This window comes from Etheostoma spectabile, chromosome 23 (genome assembly GCF_008692095.1).
Source record: "Etheostoma spectabile isolate EspeVRDwgs_2016 chromosome 23, UIUC_Espe_1.0, whole genome shotgun sequence".
In the NCBI taxonomy this organism is placed as follows: Eukaryota; Metazoa; Chordata; class Actinopteri; order Perciformes; family Percidae; genus Etheostoma; species Etheostoma spectabile.
In genome coordinates, this window is record NC_045755.1 from 4,553,580 (window position 1) to 4,568,209 (window position 14,630).

The 14,630-nt window shown below is 40.5% G+C and overlaps 2 protein-coding genes across 4 annotated transcripts in view; both read right to left on the reverse strand.

Annotated features, from left to right (window-relative positions):
• The window catches only part of LOC116673224 (mitogen-activated protein kinase 12), a 6,522-nt gene extending 2,847 nt beyond the window's left edge, over positions 1-3,675 (reverse strand). Inside the window, exons 1-9 of one of the 2 annotated variants that reach the window (XM_032505414.1) lie at positions 3,557-3,675; positions 2,486-2,615; positions 2,215-2,273; positions 2,015-2,126; positions 1,757-1,786; positions 1,201-1,248; positions 994-1,108; positions 831-902; positions 550-629 (exon numbers count right to left, since the gene is read on the reverse strand). In XM_032505414.1, the coding sequence (XP_032361305.1) occupies positions 550-629; positions 831-902; positions 994-1,108; positions 1,201-1,248; positions 1,757-1,786; positions 2,015-2,126; positions 2,215-2,273; positions 2,486-2,615; positions 3,557-3,675 (765 nt within the window). The remainder of the gene's footprint in view (positions 1-549; positions 630-830; positions 903-993; positions 1,109-1,200; positions 1,249-1,756; positions 1,787-2,014; positions 2,127-2,214; positions 2,274-2,485; positions 2,616-3,556) is intronic. The other variant, XM_032505415.1, reaches the window with a different exon arrangement.
• A 2,805-nt stretch (positions 3,676-6,480) lies between these two features.
• mapk11 (mitogen-activated protein kinase 11) overlaps positions 6,481-14,630 on the reverse strand; it is a 15,144-nt gene continuing 6,994 nt past the window's right edge. The window contains exons 4-12 of one of the 2 annotated variants that reach the window (XM_032505273.1): positions 14,458-14,569; positions 13,287-13,316; positions 12,362-12,409; positions 12,159-12,273; positions 11,998-12,069; positions 10,712-10,791; positions 10,410-10,488; positions 10,033-10,206; positions 6,481-9,312 (exon numbers count right to left, since the gene is read on the reverse strand). In XM_032505273.1, coding sequence (XP_032361164.1) covers positions 9,239-9,312; positions 10,033-10,206; positions 10,410-10,488; positions 10,712-10,791; positions 11,998-12,069; positions 12,159-12,273; positions 12,362-12,409; positions 13,287-13,316; positions 14,458-14,569 — 784 coding nt within the window. In that variant the 3' untranslated portion in view covers positions 6,481-9,238. Of the gene's footprint in view, positions 9,313-9,468; positions 9,800-10,027; positions 10,207-10,409; positions 10,489-10,711; positions 10,792-11,997; positions 12,070-12,158; positions 12,274-12,361; positions 12,410-13,286; positions 13,317-14,457; positions 14,570-14,630 lie in introns of those variants that run through there. The other variant, XM_032505274.1, reaches the window with a different exon arrangement.

The window sequence follows — 14,630 nt, forward strand, 5'->3', positions numbered from 1 at the left end:
TTTCCTTAGTATGTGCCATTTCTGAGTCTGTAGCTTTTGAGGAGGAGAGAGGGGGGGCACTGTGGAGGTTGGGGGTGTGGCCTTGACCAACTGCCACTTTGCTCGTTTGAAAGCCATGTCCCTCTATCATGGGTCGGCCATATTCTCTGGGCGGGCGAACCAGAGAAAGGGGAGGTAACCTCGCCCCTTATGACCTCATAAGGGGAAGATTCCAAATCAGCTCATCTGAGCTTTCAATTTCTCAAAGGCAGAGCAGGATACCCAGGGCTCAGTTTACCCCTAACGCCATTTCTACCTACTGAAGGGAACCAAAGGCAGGCTGGGGAAATGCATATTAATGTTAAAAACCTCATAAAGTGAAATTTTCATGCCATGGGTCCTTGAAAACGCTGTGAAACTCACTATTGGAATGCATTGACAACTACAAAAGCAAAATGACAACAGCCGCTGTTCTCTTTAAGGTTTGAGGGAGCAGATTACAACCACCTTTCAAATTTTACATCCAGTGTGTGCATCGAGTGTATTTTTAATATGTCTGGTACGACTTACATCCTGGCTCTGTAGCTTTACGACAAAGTCAGCAGCTGGGGTTCCTGTAATCTTCATGATTTCTCGGAGCTGGTCCAGGTCTGGCAGTAGCTATGGTCAAGTTTCAACTGTTGAATGATTTTTTTCCCCCTTTCAAATATGAGCTTTCTATTCAGCTCATAATCCTAGTGTGATCAACATGTACAGACAATGAAAACAGCAATTAAACAATGAGGTTTTGACACAATTGCAAGTGCAAGACAAAACCAAGCCAAGCCAGTGTTGGTGACATTTAAGGATACGATCGCTTCCTTTGAACAGCGGCTTTCCCAGCAGCATCTCTGCCATAATACAACCTGCCGACCAAATATCCACTGCAACAGAGAGCAAAAATCAATTTTGTTGTTATGAAATAGATCTCTTTGCCTTTTTTTCTGCACACCTGTTCATATAAAAATGTTTTACCGGTTTGTGTGTAGTGCATCCAGTTGAGGATAACCTCGGGTGCTCGGTACCAGCGTGTCACGACGTAGCCGGTCATTTCTGTGTCGGCCTGCCTCGCCAAGCCAAAATCAAGAATCTGAAAGAGGAGAAACAAAAATAACTGTAACATGGAAATGTGTAGGTGTATGGGTGGTCATATCATGACGGCTTGACGTGAAGTTAGAGTACCTTTAGCTCACAGTCTGGGTTAATGGCTAAATTTCCTGGTTTGAGGTCCTGTGGGAAACAAATGTGAGACAAAGGAGACCAAGTGGTAGGAGTTATCAGAAGACACTTGTCTGGTTACATTTGGTTATATTTTAATGCCTGTAGAATTTAAGTTAACAAAGTATGTAAGTAAATGAATGTATAACTATAATTTATAATGAAATTACTCCATTTTAATCATTTTACTTTTACTTTCAGGGCTGAATCCAGCAATTCAATATGAATGTGACAATCCCAGATTTTCTAAATTAATTCATGCAAGTTGTACTAAACTCTTTAAAACAAGCTGTTAACTGGGTGGGTGAAGTCAAAGATGTTCAGACATCTGGGACATTTCAGTCTAAAATGAAACAGACACCATATCATTCTGTCTTGAGTTGAGGGAACACATTCAAATGCAAACACAAAGAGAGCAAAGCTCCCGGTGTGGGAATTTCAGGATGAATGGGCTTGAGTATGAAAAAGAGCAAGAGCCCCACCCCAAGGCTCATAGCCTGAAAGGTCAAAGTTCGCGTACCCTGTGGATGATCCCTGCAGAGTGGATATACTGAGGACAGAGGAGACACACATAGACAGCAACATCAGCAACTTGGGCTCAACTCGCTGAGACAAGTGTAAATGGCTCTCACTTGGGAAACTAACATGGTAATCACATTCCCTTTTGAGTAAATAAGACATCATTTACACTTCTCTAGAATGCTATGACAGAAACTTTGTGTATGCTGGTGAAGGTAATGAGTAACATGTGTGTATCTGTGTTGGTCGTGGTGTTCACCTTGAGTCCTCTCAGCATCTGATAGACGAGGAACTGCACCCTGTCTTCTGATAATCTCTCCATCTTCATCAGCTTGCCGAGGTCAGTGCCCATGAACGGCATCACCAGGTAACTGTGGTAACAGAAGACGAGTCAAATCACTCCAGTGTGGCAACAAGCCTTTTATAGTCTGCGGTGAGCAGGAGTGCAGGGGAACTTACAAGTCACGCAAGCGGTCCAATACAATCTCAGCAGTGAAAACATCCAGAAGCCCAATGACCTGAACCGGAGATATAAAAACACAAATAAAATCAGATTCAACCATTTACTTATGCAAAATTCCTTAAGACAGTTACGGTGTAAATGTCCTTGTTAAAATCCATTCAGCCTGTCTGATCTGCTTCCACATTATGCTGCAGTACCGTTCCTTTTGTTTTAAAAATCCCACAAGATGCATTGTACAGCTGTAAAATACTTTGAGAGCGTTCTTACATTTTCATGCTTCATGTGTTTGAGGAGTCGCAACTCTCTGTACGCCCTTTTGGCAAAAAGTTTGGACTGGAAGGGCCGATGAAGTTTCTTGATGGCGACCTGCATCCCCATCCGGCGGTCCCATGCTGAACTGAAAATGAATGGATACAATTCAAAAGAAAGCTTGAACAAGTTATATTTCACCCCTAAAAACTCAATAGTTTGGTCCAAATTCCATCACTTTAGGTGTTTTTTCACAGCAGGCATTTAACAAGTCTATAAGGATATCTGCAGGTGTAATTACCAACATCTAAATGGAACAGTATCTCATTAATGAGATAATGTGTGTGTGTGTGTGTGTGTGTGTGTGTGTGTGTGTGTGTGTGTGTGTGTTTGTTGTGGGTGTGGTGTGTGTGTGTGTGTGTTGTGTGGGTGTGGAAAGGCTCTGTTTGTGATTGAAGACAATGTAGTGGTGCATTCTATACACTTGGGGGACAACTCAGGCTCTTTGACTTCTCCCAACAATGACAATAGGCGATGGGGGGGGGGGAGGATTCTTTGTTGACCCTCATCCATACAACACAATGCAAAGAAAGGCTCTGCAGAGCCAGCTGTGGAGACACTGCTGACCAAAATATCCCACAAAAGCAGTGTAATAATAATAATATTTACTGTGTACTGCTGCTGCGGTAATATTATAGAATACTCACGTACAAGTAAAAGTACTGAGCTAAAAATATAATTGAGTAAAAAAAATGTTCATTCAATTATCTAGGGTAGGCAGGGTAGGCTACTTTTTACTTTCGGTTGATTGTTTCTTTCACGTGCATTGGGAAAAGGGTCAAAGTCTTTATGTATTATTAAGTATTATGTCTTAACAGACTAGCTACTATAATATATCCTTAAACATATCTTCTTCTGGATTACCTCTGTAGCCTACTTAGCAAACGCAAAGTCAAATACTTACAACACAAAATATGAGGTGGTTTTCGATGAGAATGCATTTGGTAGATTAAATTGTCCGCCATTGCATAAACACTGGCTCCAAATCAGCTGACACTAAAATTCCATCACTACTTCTCTTTAACTTACCACACAGTCCCATAGGCGCCTGTTCCGACCTGCTTCAGGTCCCGGTACCTCTCCGGAACCTCCCACACGGTTCTGTTGACCTCCTGCCGGTAGAAGCCCGTCCTGGACCGCACAGCCATTCCCTAGCGACTGGACACAGCTGGGGTCGGGATGTGCGTGGGTCCGCTGCCTCAGCTCTCATGAGAACAAACCGAGATTTTTTTTATTTCCAAACGCCCAAGACGCGCAGTCCGACCCGCACGCAACAGTTTGTTTGGGCACAAATTCAACCAGCGGACAACTTGAGCCAGTTACACCCCAGCACACACACACACACACACATACACACAAACACACACACACACCACACACACACACACACACACACATTGTTAATCATGGCTCCTTGTCGCCTAGCCCTAGGGCAGTCTATGGTTGTGTCTACAAAAAGCCACAAAACATCTCCCCCCCCCCCCCCAAGTTTATTCTAAACCCCCCATAATACTCAGTAAAATCCCTGTAATGTTAATGTAATATTCCTGCAGAGTAGGCAAACTAGCCTGCAACTTTATCACTCCATACTATCTTTATTGTCATTGTGCTCGGAGTACAATGGAAATCAGTTTCCCAGCCCTTCAGCAGTGTGCATATAGAAATTAAATACAACAAAAGTTGAGTAAATAGAACAAAAACAAATAGAGAAAATGTAAAGAGAGCTTTTCATTTTGATTATAGAAGGCTTATATAATTTTGAGAATACTTTTTGTGTTACAGTTATGAGTCTATTGAAAACGTTTTAGTTTAGTTTGGTGTATTTGTCATTAATAATCTATTTATGTTGGTCTTAATTATAATCATGTTATGTTCTTTTTACTGTCCTTTGTTGTCATCACAATGATGTGTACTATAATATTCTGTATGCTACACTATACTTTTCTAATCTATACTACAGTATAGATCACAACAGACTATGCAATTATATTCCATTATAATCTATACTACATTATAGGCTACTACACTATACTATTTTATATCACACTATGCTACACTGTGCCATACTATACTGGACTATTTATTTTACACTCTGCTATACTGTCCCATTCTGTCTATATGTTGTAAACTATATCATAGGCTCCTTTACTATACTGTACTACTAGTCTGTGTTATACCATATTATATCCTATTGTATATGTTGAAAACCAAGTTTATGTGCTCATACCTAATTGGTAGACATCTCACCCCAGAACCAATGTGCTGCTCCAACAGCCTCGACCCTTCTAGGAAGGTTAATCTACAAGTTTCTTGGAACGGGCCTGGTTCACAGTGCTGTTCCAATTCCTCCCATAGGTGTTGAATGGGGTTAAAGTTAGGGCTCTGTGAGGGGAAGTCAATTTCCTCCTCACCAGACTGAAATAACTGTTTCTTTATGAAATTTGCTTCCAGCAACAGGAAAGGGCCCTTTCTCCAACTGTTGCCACAAAGATGGCACACAATCTAGTACAACACACAATGTCACTTAATTGGAACAACTGAGCCTGGACTAAAAACCATTTGCTCTGTCCTTCACATTGCAATTTTCATGTTGTATATCAAATAGAATGAATGTTGCAGAGAATATATAAGGCAAGACAAGGCACATTTATTTATATAACACATTTCGGCAAAGAGGCAATTTAGAGTGCTTACATGAAACCTTAAAGAGCAATTAAAAACAATTAAAAACACTCATTAAAGATATTAGAATATGGGCGCCCGGATGGCTCAGTTGGTGGGGCGGGTGCCCATGTATGGTGGTTTACTCCTCGACGCAGCCGGCCCGGGTTCGGGTCCGGCCTGCGGCCCTTTGCTGCATGTCACTCCCCCTCTCTCTCCCCTTTCATGTCTTCAGCTGTCCTGTCAAATTAAAGGCCTAAAATGCCCAAAAAAAATAATCTTTAAAAAAAAAAGATATTAGAATATAAAAATAAGCTATAATGGAATATGACACATGATGTATAAAAGTTAGACTGCAGTGTAAGTAATGAACAATAACTTGACTACGTAGCGTCAAACAGAAAAGTCTTCAGCCTTGATTTAAAAGAACTGAGAGTTGCAGCAGACCTGCTGTTTCTTGGGCGTTTGTTCCAGATGTGTGGAGCATAAAAACTGAATGCTGCTTTTCCATGTTAAGTTGGGACTTTGGTCACAGAAAGCAGACCTGTACCAGATGACCTTAGAGGTCTGGATGGTTCACAATGTAGCAGAATATGTATTTTGGCTTTAAACCATTCCGTGCATTTAAGACCAACAGAAGTATTTTGAAATCTGGAGTGGTATTATCCACTTGGTCTTAGTGAGAACTGGAGTAGCAGCAGCAGCAGCATTCTGAATCAGCTGCAGCTGGTTGTTGTTTTTTTTTAGATTTTTTAGGAAGATCTGAACAGATCTGAGATCTGACACTGTGACAGCATTCAAGTAGCTGACTTTGTATTTGTATTACTGTCTCTTTAGCTGTCTAAATTCAGGTCCATGATTACACCAAGATTTCTGGCTTTGTTTGTTGTTTTTATCATTGCCGATTGAAATTACACACTGACTTTTAATCATTCTTCATAAGCTCCAAAAACAACTTGGCTTACCTCAGTTTTGTCTTCATTACAGTAAATTGAAGAGAGTTCTGGCACATCTAGTCGTTGATTTGTTCAATGCACATACTCAGCTTTTATTGGACCATACTCAATTTATGATTATAAAAATGTGTATGTCTTCTGCATAATTTTGGTTACAAATTTTGTTGTTTTCCATAATTTGAGCCAATGGAAGCACTTAGATAGTTAAAATGTTAAAGAAGCCCCCAAACAGCGCCTCGGGGAACTCCACAAGTCATATTTATCCGCTCAGATGAGTAATTACACTATATACACAAAGGCACACACTTGAGAAAGTAAACATACTGACAAACAGAGTTAACAGAACCAATGGTGTTTATTCTGTTCAATTCCAAGTTATGTTACCCGTTGATGATGAAAAACAAAATAATTTGAATCATTTGAAAACTGACTGTTGACATTCAGTTTGGTACAGTTGAATTACATGCCACCATGTATTCAAACGACACTTCCAACTTGTAACATACATACAGTAGGCCTATACGTATACATTCATTTTTGCAGTTTGCTATTCAACTCCACCACATATACAACATTGACTTAAGCACATAACACTTTAACATTCAAAGCTCTAACACTGTTTGACTGTGACAGACAGTTTTGATTCAATTGGACTGTAAATTCAACATTTTGCATACAGTGTTAATAGACAACTAGCACAAAAGGCTACATGTAGCCCTCCAGTGTGATCAGTGTGATCAATTGTAGGGGTGAAAAAATTGTTAGGAGAAGGTTTCCTTTCTTGTGTTTTTCAAAAATGATTCATAAATGGTAATTTTATGTAGTTGTACTCATGTTACTTTGAGGCATAAATAATCTTATTGGTTTGGTTATACTTAAGTGGGACAAGCCAAAGAACCACAGTTAAATTGCAGAAAGGAACACACCAAAGAATACTTTAAAATACAATTGATTTTAACCTAGTTAGCCTAGTTAGTTAGTAAGCTAACCTAGCTAGCTAGCTATCTTATTCCGTTGTTCATCTCATATCCGCAAATGAAACCTCAGATGAGCTCGAGTGGAAACCATACTGTAGTTCCACTAGTTATATTATTATTACAACCTAGCTAGCTAAAAATCAAAAATAGCTAGTAGCTCTTTATCTAACATAAAGAGCTACTAGTGATGCTACTTCGCATAGCTTTGAGAGTTTAAACAAGGAGAGCGAAAACTCTGCTTTACACCTGTCATTACTATCCAACTTGTATCCAGATAGTAAATCCATTAGGTGTAAGAATGCATCTGCAGCACTCAGATATAAACTGATTTACAAGACTTATAAGACTCCTGATTTAAAAGACTTTTATCTCCCAAAATGTAAACTGCCCAAATGATATAAATGCATCTTATGTGTGATAACACATCTATGTTGAGGTATCATTAAAATGATCAGATTGTTTTCTGATTAACTGAAATGTGTTAGTGTGTTTTTTCATACTAAATTTCATAATATCAGTGTTGTCCTGTTCTTGACATTTTCACTGACCTTTAGCGTTAAGATCTGTGGTTTGTTAGGTTCTGCCCACTGTGGTTCAACACAAGCAAATTTTTTCTATACCTCAGCAAAACGTTTGTAGAACTAAAACTCCAGTCTGCTGCAAGATGAATGGCACAATGTCAGTGAGGAAGTCAGCCAATCTTCATACGCATTGAGCTCATGCTGCTTATCACAAATGTCAGTGAGGGTGTTCTCATGTTGCAATAAGCCATGAACTGCAGTGTTACTGGAATACCCACAATCTAGGTAAAAAATATTCCCAGTACTTTCATACTATGGTCACTAATGAATGTGTACACTCTGCATTGTTTTGATTATAACACTCAAGCATCATGACTTCTAAAAAATATGAGGAAACTAATGAGCTCCCTGGTTTTACAAGCAACCAAATACGGATGCTTTATGAGAATCATCTGCCTGGAGTGTTTGACCAGTCATCACTTCCATGGAGCTGGGTAATAATATTATTATCCAGCTTGGTTTCTATCAGTTTACAAAATGCCTCTAATCTTAATGATTGTAAACACAAACCGTGGCTGTAAAAGACACAGCAGAGAACTATGGAAACCTGATGGAGTGCTGCCTAAGCCAACAGGTGATCAGAAATCAGCCATCAGCGGAAACCTAATACGTGAAGCAAGGACGCACTGTAAACACAGACCTGCAACACAGTCATTCTGCTCCAGCTTTGGCATATATTAATTACCTTGCTAATTAATAGCACAGTTGGTGTTTACTACTCTGTAAGCAGGATAGGGTTGACCCTCATTTGAGGAAGAACAGTACATCTTGTTTGCTTTTGTATTATTCCTTTTTACTGCATGGACATTATAAAGATAAAACAAGGTGGAAAGTTGGTCACATTTCCTTGTAATGCCTCTCACTGACCCTCGGGCTGCTTTTATAGCAGTGTGGCAGATGCAATAAGCAGTCTTAATGGTTATATAACACAATGCCAGTAGTAATCTGCAATAATAAAATGCACAAAAATCATGCAGTAGCCTAGTATGCAGGCTAAATGCTAAGCTGCTCTGTGACATAACGTGGCATTGCTGTAAGCCTTTAAACATGAATTCCATATGTGACAGCACTGACTGCTTATGGCATTTGCCATGGCGAGGGACCAGATGGCACTCTGTCGTTGCTTTGGAAATCCTAGTGTGCGTTTTTTTTTCTTCTTGCGATACCTTTCTGTCAGTCTGTAAACACAATTCAAGTTTCTCCCTCGTATGAATCCCCACATCCTCTGCGATCCACGACGCAGCCGCGTTGAATGGTTCCTCGTTTTACCTTCCCTGGGCGGAAACATAAGAGGAAGTAACTTTCTGGACTGGAAAGCTCGTTCTATCGGATTCTAAAAATGCTCCCTGTATTTGCAATGTGTGCAGCTGATCCTGTGGAAACTGTCCTGCCCTGCTGCTTATTAAATACACTCATGACAGGCAATCAAACACAGTCACGCTGAGCAGAGGGAATGCAGTTTCCTTCAGTCCATCTCCTAATCTTTGAGTTTGTGGTCCTTCTTCAAGGTAAGGTTGAGGCAGAGCAGAATAAGGCCTACTGCTCCGCTTGAAGGCTATCAGTCTTGTTGCCTGATGCTTTGACGCTGTTCACCTCTTCGAATACCAACTCTATGCACACAGATGAGAAGAATAAGGGAAAACATGTCAGTTGGGCTGATTCAAATTTGAACCGTGGAAACAGGGGGGTGAGAAATATTTGTATCCCACATAAGGTGAAAAAATGTATCAAAATGGAAAAAAAACCAAGAGCCCCAAGAGCCCCAAGAGCCCCAAGAGTGCAAGCTTTTATTCGGTACTATTATAATTGTGCTTGTTCAGCTTGGTATACCGGTCAATCAAGGCAACTCAAAATTAGGATGCAAACCATGCAGCAAAAAAGTCCACCATGACCAGGCATTTTACAAACCATAAAATTCCCTGCTAAACTAAAACGTAATCATATTTATAATGTTATAAATGGACTCTCGTATATCTCAAATATTACTTTGGTGGTGTAATTGTCATTCCTGCCACAACCATGTAAGCTTAAGACCATCGTTGCATAATCTCCAGTGTTAAAAGCTCTGCAGCTTGATGGATCTATTTCTGCAACTTCCTCCTCAGAAAAGCCAAAACGTCCCTACTATAATAGTTTATAAAAGGAAGTAGTAGAGTACTATTTTGAAAGAAATTGAGAAGCAGACAATATCTGTACATTTTATATTGACATGCATTAGATGCAATCATGTTTTTGTTGTTGTCTTCTATCAAGGACAAAAGGGGAGGAATAACTATTTTCTTGTGCTGTGTTAAATCATGTATTGTTCTACTTTGAAGTGAAAGCTTTACCTTTCCATTCTTCTAGATTTCGGTCTTTACTCTCCAGCGTTTGGTCGTAAGGCGGTGCCTCTGGCTCGTCATCTGGATCGTGGTACTGTGAGAAGTAAGGGTGGGACAGAGCCTCGCTGGCCGAGATCCTCCCATCACAGTCCAGAACCAGCATACGCTTCAGTAGATCGACAGCTAACAGACAGAAACAGACAGAGAGGTGAAAGAGGTAAATGCTAGGAGCTTGGAAACCAGTTTAAACCCCCAAAGGGCCAAACCTGTATAACTGAATCACTCATTTGCAATGTGTTGAGAACAACTTGAGCTTTAGCAGCCTCTCAAAAGCCTTCCAATTGAATTTAAAAAGTTGGTAATCTAATCTGCGGTGCATCACTCACCTAGTGGATTTGCTCCTTTAAAGATCTTTTCCAGGTCCTGCTGGGGCATGAAGGGCAGAGACTGGATGTACTTCTGCGCCTGCAAATAAAGACCAGGGTTCTCTTGGCATGTGACAATGTGGATGATTTGTTAGTGATCAATCACCCCAACATTCACACATATTGACTACTCCTTCAACAGCCTTGTCAGTGGAACGACTAATCAATTAGAACAGGTTGCCTGCGTCAAGGGAAGTAGCATTACAGTGTGAACATAGCAGCTTCTTTTTCCCAATCGCTCCATTCCTTTTTGCCTCACTCACATGCTCAGAGCAGATCTTCTTTAACAGGTCATGTGTTGGAGTCCCAACCACCTCCATGATTCTCTTCAGCTGGTCGATATCTTAGTGCAGGTGGAGTTAAGGGCTTTCCGGAATTGACTAATCATATTACCTTGTCACCTAGGGCATTAACTAAAGTCTCTTTTACACATGCAGTGCACCCCTGAAATTCTGTAGACATTGCCGGGAGGAGTTTGATGTGAGAACTCAAATGTCCGAATCAGTTGGACCGGACCTAAAACTCAATTTACCCTGCCAGCTTCCTCCTACAGTAAAGTCAGATGGAGTCCATGTGTTAATAGAGCAGGTCGTTTTCCAGAGAATTCACAGTGAGTGAGTGGACATGTTGATGACATTTCTATTTCTATCCGGAACCGGATGCACGTTATGTCCTGCCTCCTGCACGCTCTACCCAGGCTCCACCCCTTACCTTAACCTAACAGAGTATTTACAGTGATTGAGAACGCGTTTGACACAGTGTGAAACGACAACTTCAATGCATAGCTTTTGTCGTAGCCTACGTACAGGGCCTGAAGTTTATACTTGTGCGTTGGTGTGTGCGTCAATCTCTTTAAGAAAATAGCAGGGCCGGCATGTGTGTGTGGGGAGGGTGTGGAAGAGCAAGTGAGAGAGTTTCAGGGATTAGCTTCGGAGAGAGTGCCGACTCTAGAGTCATAGTGAGAGAAACAAAGTGTCTCCCCTGTGCTTTCTGACCATGGTGGGAAATCTGCAGCAGGAAAAACCCCTCTGCTTGATTTCATGTTGTTTGTGGAGAAGGAGAACCAGGAAATGACTCGGGGGAAATGCAACGCTACCAAGCCACGGCCGAGCGACGTGCATCGCTGCGACGTGTAGTTACATCTTTCAGAGGTGTACGTCAGGCTACAGCGTAGATCCGTGCCTCCACATACCTACATACGTAGCCACAACGTAGATTTATCACAGAAGCACAAATCTACTTGCTGAGCACTGCTGAAAGTTCTTTTTTAGTCCCACAACACACAAAGATCAGTAAATCAAATTTGTTTTAGCTCTGCTCTCTTGGACATCCAATACAACAACGTAGATAATGAAGCCTTTTGTGATCGCTTCTATTCATTCCCCACTTCTCTCTGTTGACACACCTCCTCTTTAGAAAGGCCCGGGATTGTAATGCAAATCCCCAAGAGGTCTGCATCTACAGAGCACATTAAAGAGGTAATGGAAGGTTGATACTAAGAGGGGGTGAAAAAGCAGCTGTGGACTCTTGCCATGGTGATAAAGGATACAGTCAGTGCCAGGAAACAGGACTTTTCCCTTCAGCAGCTCTCCCATAATGCATCCCACTGACCAAATATCAACTGGAACAGAAACACCAGAGGTTTAGTAATTTAATGAGTTTGCTTATGAAAAAAAATTCTGAGATGTGTATAGTTTGATGGCATCTTACCATTCTGATTGTAGTGCATCCAGTTCAGCATGATCTCCGGCGCTCGATACCAGCGAGTCGCCACATAACCTGTCATCTCGTCATCTGTCTGTCTGGCCAATCCAAAGTCAAGGATCTGTAGGACAGGAAGAACGCTTTTTAATTGATGGAGATCATAGGTTGGAGTTGAAGATTTCTACTTTTAGACGGAAGGTCAGTCTTACCCTCAGCTCGCAGTCCTCATTTACTGCCACATTACTTGGCTTAAGGTCCTAGAAAATGTGGCAAAGCAGACAAAGGAGGAGAGAAACATTATGCATGAGGATGTACGATATCTGTGTAAAGAGAGGGATGGATATGAATATTAAAAACGCATAAACCACTCAGCTTTCACTGTATTTATACAGAACACACTCAGAGATTCATATCAAGAGCAAAAACAAAAACATTCATATTGGGAATTTCAAAATAGCCATTAATGTAGGCCTTCTTGTTTATGTTGCTGCACAATAAGTTTTGAGGCCAGGTATCTGATTGACTATTTGTAGCCAAATATAAAATGGTCACTCCCTCTTTCCAGGCAGCTGGATTCCCCCCAACTTTAACAACCATGGTGAACCATAAAAAAACACGCTATTGAAGGTGTCTACGTACACTTACATGCTCAGATGCTCTTCTACAACCTCACTTATACATTAGAATCCAAACACAGTTGTTTAAAATCTCTTACAAAATGCTAGAATCACTTTTTGACTGAAATGCATTGTTGAACTTCTTCACAAGCATGCTGTGCTGCCAAACATTGTTCAAACCTATGGGGCTTGATCTTAAAATCTAGTGAAGTTTCCCAAAAGAATAATACCAAACTGTCAGGCTGAACTGAGTACAAATGTGCATCAAATGATTCATTATGGAATCTAGAATGTTTCCAGTTGAAAACATGGTGCGGATATATGAGACATGCAGTATAGAGATCAGTGTGAACATCACATATCCTTTTTTCCAATTTTAAAGCTACTTTGTGGAATACAAGGGGAAAGCTGATTGCTTAGAGTTTTACTTTTATTTTTTTAACCAGACAAGTGCTGTTGCGTTCTTTTTAAACTTGATGGTCAAAAATGACAAGAAGGGCAAAGAGAAGGCACTCACTCTGTGGATCAATCCAGCTGAATGGATGTACTGTTGGACAGGCGGAGGGGTGGAGCGATGGGGGAGGAGAGAGGAGAGAGAGAGAGAGAGAGGACATAAAGGGAGACAGGGGTCAACAGCGCAGTTCACCACATTAGCCTAAAGGGAGACTGCTTTTGTCTGTCCCATGGTAACCGTGAAGGCTGCACAGCCGGCCATGCAGGCTGCTGGACTGATTCGGTAAGAAAGCGTTGGACAGAACAAATAACAGAATGTCAAACTTAATATAGATATAGGGAGCGTTTGTGCAACGTAGACTGTGGTGTCCAAATTCTCACAGAAAGATTGCTGAAAAAATGGTAGCTCAACTAATTTCTGAATTAATAAAAATTACAATTTGATTTAAAAAATGTGCATCCACACATTGCGTGTGGATGCACATTGTTGTAGAAGTCTAAACACTTAAAAATAAAATTAATAAATTAACAAATAGTTTAAATAGTAAGGTACTGCATTTGAAGAAACAAATCAGTAAAATTACAGAAAAAGTACCGGCAGCTCATTTCCTAGACATGTAGCATCAGCATACAGCATACAGAAGATTATTCTAAGGTTATTCAAAGTAAACTTCTGAAATTAAATCTGTCCTTTAATTAATTTAAAACCATTTTTTGACACTTTTGATGCTTTTCTTAACTTTGACCATATGAACGCTTTAAAAAATGTTTTTGAATCTCGATTATATGGTTAATAATTTACAATAATGGTGCTGTGAATAGCTCTCAACGTTAGTTGTCAGAGCACATAATGCAATTTGAAATGTTAATAAACAGAAATACAACTGTGAATCACAATGTTCAATGGGCAATTTCTTTTAAAATATACAGTCATACAACTGTTAATACACAGATCTTTCTCAGAGTGGATAAAGGTAATGGAAAGCAATGGAGTTAGTTGTATGTAGGGAACCTTGAGTACAGCAACTTAATAGACATTGACAGTTGAATACTGTAACAATATCCACTTTCTATAATCAATAGTTACTACAATTTAGAAACAGAGACATTGAAGGGCTACTTTATCTGTTAGGGCTGTGGGTGTACATCAGACAAAAACGGTTAGGAATCACTGGTGTACTGATATATTATGTATGCATGGCATGCAGCAGGTGTATCACAATTCTTTAAATTACCTTGAGGCCGCGGAGAAGCTGGTAAATTAAGAACTGCACATGCTCGTCTGACAGCCTCTGGAATTTGACGATGTTATTGAGGTCTGCACCCATCAGGTTGGTAACCAGGTAGCTGGAAAAGGGAAGAGCGTGTGAGTGAATGGGGGGTGGGGGGGTTAGAGGAGAACATAGTT